The sequence below is a fragment of the Gopherus flavomarginatus genome, chromosome 8 (assembly GCF_025201925.1).
Source record: "Gopherus flavomarginatus isolate rGopFla2 chromosome 8, rGopFla2.mat.asm, whole genome shotgun sequence".
Lineage (NCBI taxonomy): Eukaryota > Metazoa > Chordata > Testudines > Testudinidae > Gopherus > Gopherus flavomarginatus.
Window position 1 is genome coordinate 112,627,861 of NC_066624.1, and position 19,875 is coordinate 112,647,735.

General features: G+C 46.4%; 1 protein-coding gene across 1 annotated transcript in view; it reads right to left on the minus strand.

Moving 5' to 3' along the window:
* The window catches only part of MB21D2 (Mab-21 domain containing 2), an 85,131-nt gene extending 66,641 nt beyond the window's left edge, over positions 1-18,490 (minus strand). Inside the window, exon 1 of the mRNA XM_050964815.1 lies at positions 18,184-18,490. Within this exon, the coding sequence (XP_050820772.1) occupies positions 18,184-18,394 (211 nt within the window). The 5' untranslated portion in view covers positions 18,395-18,490. The remainder of the gene's footprint in view (positions 1-18,183) is intronic.
* Between the last annotated feature and the right edge of the window lie 1,385 nt (positions 18,491-19,875).

The following is a 19,875-nucleotide window of genomic DNA, read 5'->3' on the forward strand; positions in this document are numbered from 1 at the left end:
AATGGGGCAGCGATCTTGGTGCTCAAATCCCATTGTAATTGTTTACAGCGTTATTTAATGGAAGATTTATTTGCCTTGTGAAAGTTGCACTGGAACAGCAGAGGCCCAGCATCAAAGGGCTGGTTTAGAGGCCTCTCCGCCATCCCCAGCACAACGTAGATTCTTTCCCCATCCCCAGCGTTTTAGAAGCTTTAAGACGTCAGTGCGATTACTGAAGAGGCTGCAGTTAACATTTTAACGCCAAAATCACAGGGGTAATTTAAATACGGGTTTGCTCTCTTTGTTCTGTCGAAGGAGGTAAAAAAGGAAGGTCTGTGGGGAGAATGGAGCAGGAAAGGCAGAGACAAACCTGCATTCTCCCCCGTTCCCTCCCTCCATCGCACTCTAACGTTGATTTGTCCCGCTTAACTCTGGACGGCTTCCAGCTGTCAGGTTGGACCTGTTCACATTGATGGAAGTTCTGCCACTGGCTGATGGGAGCAGGAGAAGACTTGCGATGGTGCTCCTCTCTGTTCAAGGCTTCTTGTGCTCAAACCCTGCAGACACATCTTCACTGCTACAATCATCAACACCCCCCAAAACACATCTTTCAAGATCCAGGCATCCTGCACGTGCCTATTGCAACAATGGGTGGTGTTCCTCATCTGGCACACTAAATGCCCCAACAAGAGCTGTGTGGATACAACCAGACAATCACTGCTCTCTTGAATGAACTCGTACAGTAAAATGATAGAAAGACAAAAACACCCTATTACCTGTGCGTGAACACTTTTCATAAAGCCATCACTCTATATCTGACCTATCAGTCCTCATCCTCAAAGGAAACCTGCACAACACCCCAGAAGACAAGCCTGGGAGTTTAAATTCATTACCCTTCCAGACATCAAAAATGACAGACTGAACAGACGCTGGATTTATGGCACATTACAACAAATCTGTAACCTACTAACCCTCTCTTTTTGTCCTACGACTGCAGACATGTTAACAGGCCTCTCTGCCTTGAATGGTCCCTTACAACATGTGCTACCTAATCTATTCCACATTGCAATTTGCAGTGACACTGGGAGTTCCTTTCCCAGGCCTGCAGAAGAGCTCTGTGAAGCTTGAAACCTTGTCTCTCCCACCAACAGAAATTGGTCCAATAAAAAAAGATATTCCCTCCCCTACCTCATTTCCCTGTTCATTGCAGTCAGCTGGCTGTATGTACGCCCCGGCCCATGACGGGGAGCACTCTGAGCCTCTGGCAGACGGGGAAATTCTGCCGATAGTCTGTCCACTTTCTCCTTGGTCCTTCTCCCAGTGTGTTAGAAACATGCTGACACAGCTATTGTGGGTTTTTAACTGTATCCTCTGCACCGTGCACTGGCCCACAGGAGTGAGACGCCAGCTTGGGTCCAGTAGCGTCTCTGGGAATCTTGGTGCAGGTTTGCAGGCACACGGTTCATATTAATGGCAGCATCGAACACCTCACTTTAGTTAACAGATGTTATTTAAAGCTATTAAAAAGTTGGTTGTAGAACAAAGGACAAATTAGGCAAGTGGCTAGAGCCTGAAGCGTACATGCGTGTCCGGATGGAAATGCCACATTTCTGTGCATTCAGGGACACGTCTATTCTCTGCACCAAGCTGGGAAAAGAAGGAATCCCAAGACATGTGCTGCAGCTATTATTGCAGCTTAGCGCTGTAGACACTACTGCAGCTCTAACATACCCCGCACCTCACCCCTGGGTGAGGACGTGACCAGTTTACTTAGCTATGGACCCACTGATCCATGTCTCTCCACCCCCCTACTTGTATGCTGGGGTGCAGTGAGCCCCACTGAGCTGTGCCTGACAGCATTCAGGAATTTGGTTTTCCTCCTCCATGGAATCCTTAAGTTATACCCCACCTCGCCTGTGGCAGAACAACCTCTGTCCTGCTGGGGGCCTGGCCTGTCTGCTACCAAAACAGGGATAGAGTCTATCCTCTATTCTCCTACTAGGACAGACTCTTTTTTAATGGGGTTGGTTTATTACCATACCCTTCCCAAACTGTGCTAAAGGCTCAAGATTTCCACATGGCACTGCCATGCCCACTGGGTGATTGTCTTGGAAAAGCTGCTGACCCTGTGGCTGCTGGGTGGGCTGATGATAGGTTACAGAGCTGTTCACAGCACAAGATAGTAATGACCACAGTCACTGCTGCCACATGGCACGAGTTGGAGGCGCCAAACCAGTGCCCAGGCACCCAACGCTCATCCCCTCTGGCTCCATGGGGACTCAGAGGCAGATGGTGTTGAGCATGAACAGAGGCCCTCATCCATGCCTCTCCCTGGCAGCTCCCCACCAGACACTTACAGGTTTACTGAGTGCGTAACAGTGCTTAGAACTGTGGGGCTGGGAGTCGGATGCCTGAGTTCTACTCTTAATGGCGCCTTTGACTCCATGCACAACCTTGGGTAAGTCATTCAATTGCTGTGCCTTGCTTTACCCATCAGTAAAATGGGGATATGCTCATGGATTATAGCCTGTACGGCACTGCACATGTGGCAATCATCATTTCACAGAATTTTGGTGCCTATCAGCTGCAGTTAAAGAAGAGGGTGGCTGGGGGGGAATCTGGACCCAGCTCTAATAGTGGATTCCCTTAGGGAGAAGAAAAAGTATCTTCACTCAGGGAGTATTTGCATCCCAGATAAATTGGTTAATGTACATAGAATGCTTTGAAAATGGCAAAGTGCTATATAAATGCTGAGGATGGCTATTTATTATTGTCTTGGTGCTCAGGGGCGGAAGCAGTGCTATTTAGAGAGGCAAATTAAGAACAACAGGCAGTCTCTTGACAAGCTGTATTTTCTTCTTGCCAAATGCAGCCGCGGGAAAGGGGGCTGAAGTTCCAGGGTGGGCTGAGCCTGTTCGAGGACAAACACCTCTCCACATCCATCCACTCAGACACCAAATCAGAGAAATACATCCCTTTCCAGAGGGGCTCATCCGGGGTTGCCACTCCATGTCAAGTGGGAGTAGGATCAGGCCCCAACTGAATAAGTGATTTCTTTTGTTGGTTTTAAGTGATGCAAGATGTCTGTGTTTAATCATATAGGAAAGTTCAAGTGAATTCATTGTGCAAAATTCAATATACAGAAGTGTCCTCTTAACACTGTCATCTTAAAATAGATACATCATAGAGAAGCAAGTTTATTTGCCTGCATTAACAGCTGAAAACAGCTCTTAAAAAGCCAATTCTAATGCTCATGTTTGCTAATTCTAAAGTTTGAAGACATGACCCAACTACACCCTAAAAGCTCAAAAGCCAGAAGGCAAATAAGATACCTGCCTTTTTAAAAAACAAAACAAAACAAAACAAACCCACATGATTTTGAGGGCTGACTTCTGATTTGTAACTGTCTGGGGTTGGCAGTGCTGCAATGTCCAGGGGCAGACACCCTAAGAGTGTATGCATTCCCAAAACAATACATTTAGTGGGAACATGCTTTTATGAAACCTTTACATCCACAATGGCCACTAGGGAATCTGACTTGCATTAGAAATGCAGCATCAAGGACACTTTAATGAGCGATTCTGATCAGGTTTCTCTAAAAAAAATATAATAATCAGGTGAAATTCTTCCCTCTGATAGATGAACGCTATGAAATTCTCATGCCTTTGTTTTCTGTGTACTGTGCTGTTAAGTTTCTGAGACCTCTACATGCAGCGGAAGCAGTTATCTAGTTCTCCGAGTTGCTGCAGCTTGTACAACCGTCACTCAGACTTGTGTTCTTGTAATAAACAGATAGCTATGGGTTAATGTCTCTTTCACCTGGAAAGGGTTAACAAACAACACCTGAACAGAGGACCAATCAGGAAACAAGACTTTTTCAAATCTGGGAGGAGGGGAGTTTTGGGTGTGAGTTCTTTTTCTTGGTTCGGTGACCCTCTCGGCTCTGAGAGTGATCTTTCTATCTCCAGGCTTTCTAATCTTCTGTTTCCAAGTTGTAAGTACAAGGATAGTAAGACAATAAGTTTATATTGTTTTTTTGTATTTACATGTGTGTAGTTGCTGGAATGTGTTAAATTGTATTCTTTTTGGATAAGGCTGTTTATTCATTTTTTCCTTTAAGCAATTGACCCTGTATATTGTCACCTTGATACAGAGACCATTTTATGTCCTTTTTCTTTCTTTTTATATAAAGCTTTCTTTTTAAGACCTGTTTGAGTGTTTTTCACTGGTTAAGGCTAAGAAATGAAGGGAGGGGGAAAATCTCTTTGTGTTAGATTTACTCAGCCTGACTTTGCATACCCTCTGGGTGAGGGGGGAGAGAGATTAGATCTCTCGGTACTTGTGTTTCAAGGACTTGAAGCAGGGAGTATCCTAGGGTCCCCAGGGCGGGGAAATCTGGGAGGAGGTAAAGAGGGGGAAGGGAAATGGTTTATTCCCCTTTGTTGTGAGACTCAAGGAATCTGGGTCTTGGGGTCCCCTGGGAAGGTTTGGGGGGACCAGAGGGTATCAGGCCCTAAAATTCCTGATTGGTGGCAGCGCTATCAGATCTAAGCTGGTAATTAAGCTTTGGAGGTTTCATGCTAGCTTCTCATGTTCTGAACTCTAAGGTTCAGATCTGAGTAGGACAGTTATGACAGTTCTTTATTGTTATTGTCTCTAATCTAGAAGTCATTTAGCATGTGGCTAGAAGACGTCTGCAGGCAGCACCTCCCCATCAGCTACAGGTTTGGCCCAGTGAGCTGAGGGATACCTACAGTCTATAAAAACTGCACTATACGCAGCCAATGAAAGGAAGATTTGGGAAGTAGACTACTGCTCAGTTGGGAAAGAGGACTGAAGAGCTGTTGGAATGCCAGTCCACACCTGTCTCCCCATATAAATGCAAACACCTCTTTGTGCATGGCAAGCAATATGAAGTTATTAAAAGTTACTTGAGTCTTGAATAGCAGTGATTCACCGCACACTGACGATCTGTACAGACAGAACAGCGAGTCTAAGTTCTAATATTTCAGCAATTAAAACACTGGAAGCAGCACAACAATTATCCCAATGTGCAGGTCTAATAGAGGTGGTTGTAAGAAATGTAAGAAAGGAAGAGAGGTGAATTCAGACAGCTTTGAGCCACAGAAATGGCATAACTCTGAATGTTGGCAAATGAAGTGCATTTAAAAGGAGATTAAGGCATTTCCCAAATACAAAGTCCTACTTAATTTCCACTCAATTACTTCTTTCTTCTTTGCTGTAAACTCCAGATTCTTCAATGCACTGGGCTGTGGTTGTAGAGAAATTCAGTCAGCAGCAGCAGCACAAGTTTAAGGACGTCAATCTCATTGCATACCTGAGAGTTTGCAGGTTCCTGAAAAAAGCCCTGTAGTTCAGGTCCTGCCACACTGAGCCAAGGATGGAGATTAGAGTTATCAACTTTGACACTCAGCAGTGACGTGTCACAACGGATTACATCATTACATCATAAAATGACGGCAAATGCAGCTCTCCGGCTTGTCTAAGTTACAGATTTAATTAAGGCACTCAAAAAAAAAAAAAATCTGAAGCATCTCCAAACATCGCCTCATGTTTCAGAACCAAATGCAGCTCTAAATGCAGGTTTTACATACAACGATAAGAACGGTCAAACTGGGTCAGACCAAAGGTCCATCCAGCCCGGTATCCTGTCTACCAACAGTGGTCAATGCCAGGTGCCCCAGAGGGAATGAACAGAACAGGGAATCATCAAGTGATCCATCCCGTCGCCCATTCCCAGCCTCTGGCAAATAGAGGCTAGAGACACCATCCCTGCCCATCCTGGCTAATAGCCGTTGATGAACCTATCCTCCATGCACTTATCTAATTCATTTTTGAACACTGTTATAGTCTTGGCCTTCACAACATCCTCTGGCAAAGAGTTCCACAGGTTGACTGTGCGTTGTGTGAAAAAATATTTCCTTCTGTTTGTTTTAAACCTGTTGCCTATTGATTTCATTTGGTGACCCCTAGTTCTTGTGTTATGAGAAGGAGTAAATAACACTTCCTTATTCACTTTCTCCACACCATTCATTACTTTATAGACCTCTATCATATCCCCCCTTAGTTGTCTCTTTTCAAAGCTGAAAAGTCCAAGTCTTATTAATCTCTCCTCATATGGCAGCCGTTCCATACCCCTAATCATTTTTGTTGTCCTCTTCTGAACCTTTTCCAATATATCTTTTTTGAGATACGGTGACCACTACTGCATGCAATATTCAAGATGTGGGCATACTATGGATTTATACAGAGGCAATATGATTTTTCTGTCTTATTATCTATCCCTTTCTTAATGATTCCCAACATTGTTCAACATCTTCATTAATGATCAGGATAATGGGATGGATTGCACCCTCAGCAAGTTTGCAGATGACACTAAGCTGGAGAGGTAGATACACTGGAGGGTAGGGATACGGTCCAGAGTGACCTAGCAAATTGGAGGATTGGGCCAAAATAAATCTGATGAGTTTCAACAAGGACAAGTGCAGAGTCCTGCACTAAGGACAGAAAAATCCCATGCATGGCTACAGGCTGGGGACCAATTGGCTAGGCAGCAGTTCTGCAGAAAAGGACTTGGGGATTACAGTGGATAAGAAGCTGGATAGGAGGGCAACGGAAATGATCAGGGGGCTGGGTGAGGCTGAGGGAACTGGGCTTATTTAGTCTGCAGAAAAGAAGAGTGAGAGGGGATTTGATAGCAGCCTTGAACTACCTGAAGGAGGGGTTCCAAAGAGGATGGAGCTCGGCTATTTTCAGCGAACTATCCACAATGACTTCAAAATTTCTTTCCTGAGTGGTAACAGCTAATTTAGACCCCAATATTTTACATGTATAGTTGGGGTTATGTTTTCTAATCTGCATTACTTTATCAACATTGAATTTCACCTGCTATTTTGTTACCCAGTCATCCAGTTCTGAGAGATCCTTTTGTAGCTATTCAGTCTGCCTAGGACTTAACTATCTTGAGTTAACTAAATTTTGCCACCTCACTGTTCACCCCTTTTTCCAGATCATTGATGAATATGTTGAACAGGACCGGTCCCAGTACAGACCCATGGGGGACACCCCTATTTACCTTTCTCCATTCTGAAAACTGACCATTTATTCCTATCCTTTGTTTCCTATCTTTTAACCAGTTACCAATCCATGAGAGAACATTCCCTCTTATCCCATGACAGCTTACTTTACTTAAGAGCCTTTGGTGAGGGAACTTGTCAAAAGCTTTCTGAAAATTTAAGTACACTATATCCACTGGATCCGCCTTGTCCACATACATACTTGTTGACCCCCTCAAAGAATTCTAGTAGATTGGTGAGGCATGATTTTCCTTTACAAAAACCACGTTGACTCTTCTCCAACAAATTATGTTTGTCTATGCCTACGTCCACACTACAGCTTTAAATCGATATTAGTAAAATCGATTTTATAAAACAGGTTTTATAAAATCGATTTTACGCGTCCACACTAGGGCACATTACTTCGGTGGTGTGCGTCCATGGTCCCAGGGTACCATCGATTTCCGGAGCGGTGCACTCTGGGTAGCTCAGTAAAAGAATAGGACCAATAACTTCGATATCCGTCCACACTAACCCTAAATCGATTTAGTAATATCGATTTTAGGGTTACTCCTTTCGTTTAGCTGGAGTACATAAATCGATTTTAAGACCCCTTAAAATCGATTTTAAGTGCCTTGTAGTGTGGACGGTTACAGCGTTAAATCGATTTAACGCTGTAGTGTGGACCTGGCCTATGTGTCTGACAATTCTCTTCTTTAATATAGTTTCAATTAGTTTGCCTGGTACTGAAGTCAGGCTTACCAGCCTGTAATTGCCAGGATCACCTCTGGGAGCCCTTTTTAAAAATTGGCATCACATTAGCTATGCTACAGTCATTTGATGTAGAAGCTGATTTAAATGATAAGTTACAAACTACAGTTAGTAGTTCTGCAATTTCACATTTGAATTCCTTCAAAACTCTGGGGTGAATACCATCTGGTCCTCATGATTGTTTAGTTTGTCAATTTGTTCCAAAACCTCCTCTAATGACACCACAATCTGGGACAGTTCCTCAGATTTGGCACCTAAAAAGAACGGGTCAGGTTTGGGAATCTCTCTCACACCCTCAGCCGTGAAGATCAATGCAAAGAATTTATTTAGTTTTTCCACAATTACCTTGTCATCCTTGAATGCTCCTTTAGCATCTCGATTGTCTAGTGGCCCCACTGGCTGTTTAGCAGGCTACCTGCTTCTGATGTATTAAAAAAAAAAAATCTGCTCTTAAATTTTTTGAGTCTTTGGCTAACTGTTCTTCAAATTAATTACACTTTTACACTTCATTTGCCAGAGTTTATGCTTTCTATTTTCCTCACTAGGATTTAACTTACACTTTTTAAAGGATTCCTTTTTGCCTCTCACTGCTTCTTTTGCTTTGTTGTTTAGCGACAGTGGCACTTTTTTTTGGTTCTCTTACTATGTTTTTTAACTTGGGGTATATATTTAAGTTGAGACTCTATTATGGTGTCTTTATACGGTTTCCACACAGCTTGCAAGGATTTCACTTCTGGTGCTGTACCTACTTATTTCTGTTTAACTAACCTCATTTTTGTGTAGTTCCCCTTTCTGAAATTAAATGCTACAGTGTTGGGCTGCTGTGGTGTTTTCCCTGCCACAGGATGTTAATTTAATTATATTATGGTCACTATTACCAAGCGGTCCAGCTATATTAACCTCTTGGACCAGATCCTGTGCTCAACATAGGACTAAATCAAGAATTGCCTCTCCTCTTGTGGGTTCCAGGATTAGCTGCTCCAAGAAGCAGTCATTTAAGGGGCAGAAGTGAAGCAGAGAAGTTAATTGTTTTTGTCTTAACCTTTGAGACTATGATTGCTAATTATTCCTTCCTTACAATCACGAACTTTCTATACAGGGACACACTGACTAACCTTCTTTCCTCAAGGTCAGTTCTTAGCACAATCTCAAAAGGTCCCACTATACACATGGAAAAGCTAAGGCCACGTCTACACTACCACTTCTGTCAGTATAACTTATGTCGCTCAAGGGTATGAAACCCCCCAACACTGAGCAACATAAAAGTTACACCGACAGAAGCATTGGTGCGGACAGCGCTACGTCGGCAGGAGAGCTCTCCCGCCAGCATGGCGCGTCTACACGAGCGATCTTACAGTGGCACAGCTGCATCGATATTGCTTTGCAGACATAGTCTAAGACAAGAGACATTTTAGAACGAAAGCACACGGGCTAGCATTTCAGTTCAAGCTCTCCTGCTTTGTAGCAGGAACATATGTTGTACTTCTCAGTAGCTGCATCCAGCAACAATATTATGTACACACTCAGCTATTCTGGACAAGCTAACTTTCACTCATGAATGCCCAAGGGTGGAAGTATTCCACTTAGCATGATGTACTTGGGAAAGGAAAAATCCTACATCCAACCACTTCTACTTTTCATATCTCAAATCAGCACCCCAGGCTGCATGTGTGTCACACAGTGTGATTAAACTCTTTCCTAGGTCCTTGGGTTACCCCCACCGATATCCGTGGTTTCAACAATATATGACAGTTGTCACTTTCTGTCCCAGATTGCTGCACCCTGCTGCTCTGTGAGCTTGGACCACACATTCCACACCAGCTCTGGCAGAAGCCAGGACTTTACTTTCAACTGTAGTTTGTAAGGAGCTTTGGGAATTATTTGCTAGACCTTAACAAGTAGGTCACTTTAAACCTCTCTCTGAGGCCAAGCCGCTTGATCAGCATGCAAGGAGGGCGCATCTGTACCTTTCCACAGTGTTTGTTTGAATCCTTTCTGAAGCTTGCTGGTCAGTATTGCATGCCCTATCCCAGATATGGCATCAGCACAGCCTTAGCAGAAAGAACTGCCCTACAGCATCCTACCGCTCAAGACCTGCAGCAATGCAAACTGAGTTGCTGTATTTTAGACGAATACTACAGCAAACTGAAGTACTCTTCTGAAAGGTCATGATCTTAGTCTTCAAAATGTTATTCCCTTTTAACATTGTCTGGAACACGGTCACTAGCAGTTCTGGGCCACAACTGTCATATTCCTGCAGTTACACCTCATTTCTGACATTACCACAGCCCACAGAGACCCCAACCAAGATGACAGTCCTGGCAGTAGGCCAGACACAGACACACAAAGCCAGCCCGACACTACCAAGCCAAACAGGTTGCACAAGTAGAAGAAGAATTATTATCCCCATTTTACAGACTGGGAATTGAGTCACAGAGAGGTAAATTTTCCAAAAATGCCTCAATCCCATTGAAAGTCAATAGATTCAGGCACTTGCCCAACTAGGGTAGGGTAAGAAACCGAACCCAGGTCTGACGATTCCCAGTCCATGAGGCTGTGATTCAAATTCATCAGTCTCTACTGTTCTATGCCCAGAAGCCACGCAGCACAGCACTATTAGCAGCCTCCTCTCCAAAAAGGCCCGGAAAGGAGCAGGAGGGAAGAAAAGCTAGCCCAGATCCCAGCCTCGTGGTTTCTGCACCTTAACCTTAGTAATCACCCCTCATTCAGAACACTGTACTTTCCGCACCAGCCCAATCAGCACAAAGTGCATGAACTGAATTCTAATTAATGCTCTAAATTAGACTAAAGCATACTGTCTGGCGGACGAAAGGCAGCACGTTAATAAGACCACTGTACTGTACTTAGCATCAAGAGTACCTTTGACACATGTTTAACAAATCAGTTCAAGGAAGGTTTGTTCCTTCTAATTTAAGCTACTGCAGAAGACTATCTGAGAGAGAAGATCCATTGAAAGGGTTTTTGAAAATGAGAGAGGATGCATCCAAAAGGAGTAGAGATCATGTAGGGATCGGGCCAGGAAAGCTCGCTATTGCTGCACATAGAGACTCGCACATCAGAAGTCTGAAAGGAGGGCCAGGATACAGTTGTCCACTCACTGCAGAACAGCTTGCCATGTGCAATCAAAAGCAACACATCAGAGCAGCACAGATGAAAGAGGAAGCTGTGGAGTTTGTCCGTTAATGAGAGCACAATCCATGCCATCATCCACCAGTCAGAACAGCAGTCGCTGCTGGAAGAATTATTCTGAAGGCCTGGAAGAAACCAGGTTACAAGTTGCACTAGCAGACAAGCAGCAACCCTCACATCTCTGTTACTGGTATGTTAAGGTTACAATAGATTTTTATTATTAAAACCTGCAGCCTTTGCATCCACAGGAACTATCCAGTTCAGAAAGCAGCAAAGAGTCCTGTGGCACCTTATAGACTAACAGACGTTTTGGAGCATGAGCTTTCGGGGGTGAATACCCACTTCGTCGGATGCATGCAGTGGAAATTTCCAGGGGCAGGTATATATATGCAACAAGAAGCAGGCTAGAGATAACGAAGTTAGTTCAATCAGGGAGGATGAGGCCCTCTTCTAGCAGTTGAGGTATGAAAACCAAGGGAGGAGAAACTGCTTTTGTAATTGGCAAGCCATTCACAGTCTCTCTTTCATCCTGAGCTGATGGTGTCAAATTTGCAGATGAACTGGAGCCCAGCAGCTTCTCTTTGAAGTCTAGTCCTGAAGTTTTTTGCTGCAGGATGGCCACCTTAAGGTCTGCTATTGTCTGTCCAGGGAGATTGAGGAGTTCTCCTACAAGTTTTTGTATATTGCCATTCCTAATATCTGATTTGTGTCCATTTATCCTTTTCTGCAGGAACTGTCCAGTTTGGCCGATGTACATAGCAGAGGGGCAATGGAAACAAATCAGATATTAGAAATGGCTTTGTGCATGTTTACAGGGAGCACATCACAAGCTTGCAGGTCAACATGAGAGAAAACATTATGGTGCTTGCTTGAAAATTTAACAAGTGGGTGACATGCTCAAAGCCATAAGCTTCGGAAGTGATCTTTGCAGCTGTATTCTGAATGGATGAGCTGGGCAAGACTGCATTTGTCAAGGCCAGAGAAAAGGATGTTGTGGTAATTAAGACAGGAGATGAGAGGCTGAACAAGGAGATTTAGCTGTGTGGGTAGACAGTAAAGGCTGTATCTTAGGGCTTGTCTACACTTACTGGGAGATCGATGCGTGGCGATCAATGCATCAGCAGTCGATTTAGAAAGTCTAGTGAAGATCAAGAAGAGTAAGGGGAGTCAACAGGAGTGCATCTCCCGTTGACATCACATAGCGTGGACCCCCCAGTAAAAAGTTCTAAGCTACATCGACTTGACTTACACTGTTCACATAACTCAAATTGCATAGCTTAGATCGGCTTTGCCCTGTAGTGTAGACAAGGCCTCAGAGATGTTATGCAGACAGAATCGTCAAGATTTAGACACAACTTAGATACCACTTGTCCGTGGACTTGGTACAGTGTTCAGTGACAGGGAAAACCAGCAGAGGTTTGGTGTCTGCAAAGTTAAAAGTAAGTTTTGTTCAAATCTGCCTTTCGTATTACCCAGCCCTCCCCCATGTTTGGGGGCTTGAGAGCCTGAGCAGGGACAGACAATTCTGGTTGTGGTCACTTGATAAATATGATGACTTAGTCCTGCCATGAGTGCAGGGGACTGGACTAGATGACCTCTCGAGGTCCCTTCCAGTTCTACAATTCTATGACAAACAAGCTGCAATTTGGTTAGAGCCCCATTTTCTGATTGTAAAATACTTTTGAAGTGGGGTGAGACTATAGCCATGGACCCCGAAGGAAACCCTGCACGTGGACAGATCTTGTAGGGACCAGCAGAGACACGGCATGTGTCTGAATGAGTGAAAAGCAAACCTTCAAAGCTAGAATTAAATCAAAGGTGTCCTCTGCAGTGATTAAGAAGAGAAATGACTGCCGCGCTGCGGAGCAGAGCCCCCAGAAATGCCCATTATGCTCCAGAGCTTTCCTAGAAACACTGGAGAAAAACAATCTTCCAGTGGAGGCGTTTCCTAGAATTGCAGAGTTTAACTCCTCTTCCTAAGCAACTCTACCACTTGTGTCATTGCTCCTCATTTCTGCTTCCACTTTGATTTTGAACTGCTAAATAAAACTAATCAGCTGGCTAAGAGAAAGCTGAACAACTTGCTTCCAGGCTAGAAATATTCCAAGTCTGGTAGTTGCATCTGTCTTGTTTACACTGCTTTTGCGCTACGCGTTCATGCAAAGTCATGTGGAAGAAAAAAAAACAATTCATGTATCCTAGTTACCATCCTTCTGTAGGAACATAATTATAAATTGCATTTAAAGCATAATTGGGCTTGGCAAGCATTCCTCAAATCCTTTACAAATATTTCCCGGCCTTTAAGAACGGGTGTTGGGCAAGTTCTTGACAATCCTGCCTTGAGAATGTGTGTGCCCGGAAGACATGTTCTTAGCTATCAAACTAAAAAGCCTGTGTCACCACCTAACTTTTCAAAATAGTAGTTGAGTGACTTCTCCAGCTCATTCGCTCAAGTGTCTCAGAGGCAGTTTGGACAAAGCTTCTCAGGCTGACTTCACTGCACAAAAGGTGTGGGGGGTTTATACTGAGATAAAGGAGACAAGCGGGGCAGGGGTAGCTCAGTGATTTGAGCACTGGCCTGATAAATCCAGGGTTGAGTTCAATCCTTGAGGGGGCCATTGAGGGATCTTGGGCAAAAATCTGTCTGTGGATTGGTCCTGCTTCGAGCAGGGGGTTGGACTAGATCAGTGTTTCTCAAACTGGGGTCACCGCTTGTGTAGGGAAAGCCCCTGGTGGTCCGGATGATCGCGGCTCCCCCTGGCCGCAGTTTGCCACTGCAGGCCAATGGGGGCTGCGGGAAGCAGCGGCCAGTAAGTCCCTCGGCCCATGCTGATTCCAGCAGCTGCCATTGGCCTGGAACAGCGAACCGCGGCCACTGGGAGCTGCGATTGGCTGGACCTGCGGACGGGACAGGTAAACAAACTGGTCCGGCCCGCCAGGGGCTTTCCCTACACAAGTGGCGACCTCAGTTTGAGAAACACTGGACTAGATGACCGCCTGAGGTCCCTTCCAACTCTGACATTCTATGATTCTAAGGCACAGCTTTTAAACCTTGACTAGCCACATCCCAGTAGTCTCCGCTGGGGGGGGGGGGGGTGCCATAAGGACAGGGTTGACTTCAACTAGCTACATCGTGGTATGAGCTACCTATGCCTTGTTTCCATCAGGATTTTGCATTGAGATAGCTACCATTTTCTGCACCCAAGGCAGAGCCTCAAATATAAACCCAGACACTCATGGCCTGCAGGGAGAGGAACCCAGCAAAAGCCAGAGACAAAGGATACTGCGATGCAGAATAAGGTTGTTCTTAACAGCTGTGTGGTACGTATGCAACAGCACTGGGGCGCATCAGCAAGGAGGCTCCTATCGTGACTGGCCTCTCTTGCAAGAGAGATCATTTCACTCCTGTAAAATTTCTGTTCCTCAGTACAGCACCAGAATCAAAGTCTCTCTCCACCTACCACAGACAGTGGATAACATTTCCAGGAGTCCCTAACAGAAGTGTCTTGGAGCCTAAGGCCTCATCTACACAAGACAATTTTACTGGCATAGCTGTGCCTGTTAGAAGCAAGTGGGGGGACAGGACCACAGGGTGCAGCAAGACCACCACCCTAACCAATATCACTATGCCAACAAGAGCCCTAGTGCAGCTGCAGTCACACCAGCAGGAGTGTCCTTTCACATGGATAAGCTCTCTCCCCCTGGGGAGGTTTTCTGGTATAGCTCCCCCAGTACATCTATCCCAGCAAGCCCTTGTAAATGTAGACAAGGCCAAAGGTCTCATGGACCTGCAAACTCATCAGCTGCTTTGGAAAATCTTACCCACCCCACCCCACTGCCTGCCCAGTGTCAGAGGACAGAACAACTACCACCCTTTAGAACGCCCGTGAGATTGTCAATGGACTCAGGCTGCAATGTTTGGACTTGCACACCCCCGAAAAGGTTGTGTGGAGCTGAGGTTTTGTCCCTTCCCTCCTGTGGAGATTAGGCCTATTTACGTAAAAGCAAAACAGTGGAGGTTTGTGAAAATGGTCTCACTAAAGGATCAAGATGAATAACCCCCACCCCCCTTCTCTATATGGCTATAAGCAAGCCTGAGCCCACCTGGAACAAAGGAACAGTTACAGATTGCCTTAAGGCTCTCGGCACCCCTAAAAAGAAAAGAATCCAAGAGTCAGGACCCCAAGAGAGAAACCACAGACTAGGCTGAGGCAGCAGCAGCGCCGGGAATTTCAGAGGTCAGTTTAGTACTCAGTGCTCCTATTCCTAAGAGCCCAGTGTACATTTTTAAAATTTCACAGCACATCTGTGCATCATGAACAGCCAGAGTTGCAGCTATCGCCGCCTCCTACACTTGCCAGAGCAGTTCAGTTCTTCTTTTGTTCTAAATGCTTTGCGTAGAATCTTCCTTGATACACAGCTAATTCCTCTCTGGGCTTCCAGGCCTGAGAAAGACGGAACAGTCCTGCCTTGGATGGAGACCCCAACAGGACTATTTTATCTAGATACTAATATGGTCGCCATCACCACAGTATCCATGACACTCGTCAGGCGCTTGGAATTCATCATCACAGCAGCACCATGAGGTCGGGAACTACTGCTTCCCTCATCCTACCGGCAGAGGACTGAGAGCAAGTATGAGCATCTTGTCCAAGGTCTCACAGAAGTCAGCGGCAGAGCTAGAAGTTAGACCCCGATCTCCAAAGTCCTGATAGTACAAGACCATTTTTCCTTCCCAATTTTCTCCATTAGGACCCTAATTATGCAAGCCCCATCCATCTCCATCATTAACAGACAGAGAACACAACCACGCAGCTAAACTTCAAACAAACCTCAAGTGACGCTCAGCATAAACAGGGAAACGCATCCAGTAGGGGCTCCCCGGCACGCGTACTTTCAGTGCTCCGGTATTAACAGGACTGTGAGCTCTTTGGGAGGTGCCTACTTGTGCTACCACAATCCAAACAACTATATAAACAAACACCTGCTCCATCTAGGTCAGAGTCATACGGCTGCAGCTACGAACATCTTCCCTACATTCGGGGACACGGGCTGTTGGGACCACGTCTGAGGTAGCAGAATAGCAGTTCATTAACTCTTCCAGTGCTCAGCTGTCCAATAGCTAGGGAGAAAAAGGGTACGAGACAGGGAGCAAGAAACTTAACCTTTTAAATACCAGTGAGAGAGGGTATTCCTCCACGGGGCCTGGGCCTGGGCCTGGGCTCCTTTCTCCGGCAAGATTCCTTCCATTGGAAGTGGTTTAATTTTGACTTAAGCAAAACCTGCCCGACATGACGTATGAGAGAACATCGCTTCTGTGCAAACCCCACGTCAGTATGCTAACAGCATGCTTCAGCCTGCAGATTTGTACACACAGCATTCTGACAGAAGTGACTGATGTATATTCTGATATATTTCAGACTCCACAATTACAGCTGAAGCAGTCCCCCTTGTGCATTATATGGGCCGTGAAGCTTTGTTAATTTGTATAAGCATCAAGTATCCAAGAGTTCCTGATCTATTCTGAGCAGCTGGCCATCATGGCTAGGAAGAAATAGAAGGTGTTGTGCCACCGTCACACCCAACGTCTGCATGGGGGAGGGGAGACTTACAGGTGAAGAAATGCTACCGTGTTCTCTTCCGCACTGCTTGGCAGTTCGGAAAGATACTGTGTAGTTATTTACAAACCAAAGAGCTTTGCAGACAAGTTATTGTGAGGCGGTCGCTCATTTCTACCTGTTGATGTTTTCCCCACAACATCCCAACTGAGAGGTTTGTCAGATTGTGATAGTGGGTGAAACCCTGGCCTCACTGTTGAGAATGGCAAGACTCCCATTGACTTCAGTGGGACCAGAATTCCATGCAGGGAGGGTTCTCGTTGTTGTTTTAAAGGAAGAAGGAAAAAGTACCCCCCCACCACCACACACAAACACAAACCGCAATTATAAGCAGTGCCATTAAACATTTCAACGCTTTGCCCTTGTTCTCAAGCCAAAGTTAGTGAGTTACATCCTCTCCAACCTTACATGAAAAAGAAAATATACCGACTATCTGAATCCCAAAGCAAGCAATTACCCACCAGCTAGTCATCCTAGATAACCAGAGTTCGGCAGGTAGTCGCTTGTTTAATATAAGTACTGTACATTTATGACTGAAGAGGAAGTAATCAGTTAGTGATTCTGGAATATGATAGCATCATGCTTTCATATCAAAATGCAGTATAGGTTAATTATTAATAAATTGATTCTGGGCAGCCCCGCACATGCATGTGTGTGCTACCTATTTCATTACATATATGCTTCGGAGAGAAAGAAAGAAATACACACATCTTTGAAGCACAGAGCTATTTATTGACCCTACACTCTAGTTCAATGGCTTGACCTCAGACTCTTAAATATCAGATAAAACTTTGAACCTGCCACATATATGTTCCACTCTTCTGTTATTTTAATGAAAAAATGTCTGTGATGCTGATGTAAAACTGAAAGCTTGATGTCAAGATCCATTACAAAGGATCTTTTCTATGTTAAAGGTTTCTGTTTAGATTAATAATTTTTAACCAGTGCAGGGTAAATATTCATCAGTGACTGTACTGCAGGTGGAGTTCAAACGTTAGTCACTCTGCATATCATCTGTGCTAACTCTTTGTCATCCAAGAGCATGGGTGATTTGAGCAGTGGGGTGGTTGCCATTTGTTTTAGCATCATTTAAGGATCCCCACACCTGTGATGAATCAAAGTTACATGCAAACTAGAATTCTCCAGCCCAGCCACAGTCCCTTCCACAGGATACAAGTTTTGCAACCAAGCCTAGAAACACAGCTCATGGGAGTGCTGGTGTGCGAACAACGAAACCATCTGGCTACAACTAGACCCCTGAACTGCAGATGTATCACTAGTCTCTACACATGAATGAATAAATAAATAACGGAGAGCGCCAGAGTGCCCTCGCCTGACCCCCACCGCACCCTCCCAAGGCCACGAGTGTGCATCTGAGCCAGGCACACACTAGCTGCGTGTTTGCACACCTACAGCCAGGAAGGAAGGTGTGCCATGCACCCACACGAGGGACAGGAAAGAGAATTTTAATTTAAAACGGAGGGGAAAACCCTCAACCTGGAACAAACCAACCCCGCCCCTCCGGCCCCCAGCCTCGGCTGGTTCGGGGCCCCCCCGGGCTGGCGGCTCTGCCCCTCGCCCCCGCTCACCGAGCATGGAGAAGATGAAGTCTTTGGCCGTGTGGATCTCCAGGGCTCGCTGGTCGTCGTACTCCCGCTGGTCGTGCCTGGTGAATTCCTGGATGAGTTTATTCAATTCCTCCGTGCGGGCTCCGGACCTGAAATCCAGCTCGGGGCCGGCGGGCTTGCTGGGAGCGCCCAGGGGTCCGGGCTTGCTGCCGATCGGAGCCGCCATCTTCATGCACAGGAGCCAGCGGAGCTGGGGCTGGGGCTGGAGCAGCGGCCGCGGCAGCAGCGAGCCTCGCCCCGCGGCTCGGCGAGCTCGGCAGCCCGCGAGCTGGAAACAATGTGACAGTCACCGGCGCGCAGCGCAACAAGCGGCTGCTGGTGCTGACGCGAGCCCGTTAAAGGGGCCGCGCCGCGGGGCGGATTGCAGCCCAGCCCAGCCCGTGTGCACGGCGGCGCCTGCTCCGAATCCAGCCCGGGGCGGGGGCGACTCCTCCCGCCGGCGGTAGGTGCCGCGCGAAGCCTCGCCCTCTGCCAGGACCGGGCTGGCTCCGTGCGGCCTGGAAAGCCGGAGCTGCGCCCCCAGCCCTGGCCCGGCCCGAGGCGAGCCCCGAGCTCGCCGCCGGGGGCCAGCCCTGGCCGAGGGGCTCGCCTGGGGCCCGGGCTACGGCTTGTAATTAAACCTCAGAGCGAGCAGCGTTGGGTCCCCCCAGTCTGGCCGATAGCCGGGGGCTCCCCCGCTTCTCACTCCCGACCCTTCGGAGATTCCCATGCAGGTGCCGGCCCCTTGGGAAAGCTACTGGCTGGCTAGAGCCGGGCTGGCCCTCCGAGCCGCATGGGATAATCTTCAGATGTTCCAGAGGGGCAAGTCTGCTAGGGCTCCAGGCTTCTGCCTCAGGGGAGGCACCTGCTGGTGCTCAGGGCTTCAGCAAGAGCGGGGTTGAAGCCCCGAGTCCCAGCAAGGCTCCTCTTGTGGGCAGAAGCCCTGAGCCCCACCACCCTGCCCACCCTAAGGCAGAAACCCCAAGTTCCTCCCAGCCCAAGTCTGCTAGGTGGGCAACCATGGAATCCTAGGACTGGAAGGGACCTTGGGAGGTCTCTAGTCCAGTCGCCTGCACTCATGGCAGGATGAAGTATTACCTAGACCAAGCCTGACAGGTGTTTATCCAACCTACTCTTAAAAATCCCTGATGAAAGATTCCACAACCTCCCTGGGCAATTTATTGCAGTGCTTAACCACCCTGACAGGAAGTTTTTCCTAATGTCCAGCCTGAAGCCCCCTTGCTGCAATGTAAGCCCATTGCTTCTTGTCCTGTCCTCAGAAGTTAAGAAAAATATTTTCCCCCCTCTTCTTTGTAACAACCTTTTATGCACTTGAAAACTGTTCTCCCCTCCCTTCCCAGTCATCTCTTCTCCAGACTAAACAAACCCAATTTTTTCAATCTGTCCTCATGGGTCATGTTTTCTAGACCTTTAATCATTTTTGTTGCTCTTCTCTGGACTCTCTCCAATTTGTCCACATCTTTCCTGAAATGTGGTACCCAGAAGTGGCTACAACACTCCAGATGAGGCCTGATCAGTGCTGAGTAGAGTGGAAGAATCACTTCTAGTGTCTGGCTTACAACACTCCTGCTAATACAGCCCAGAATGCTACAGCATTACACAATGGGGGTGGGTGGGGGCGAGGGGCTCCGTGAGCTGCACTTTAACTTTCAA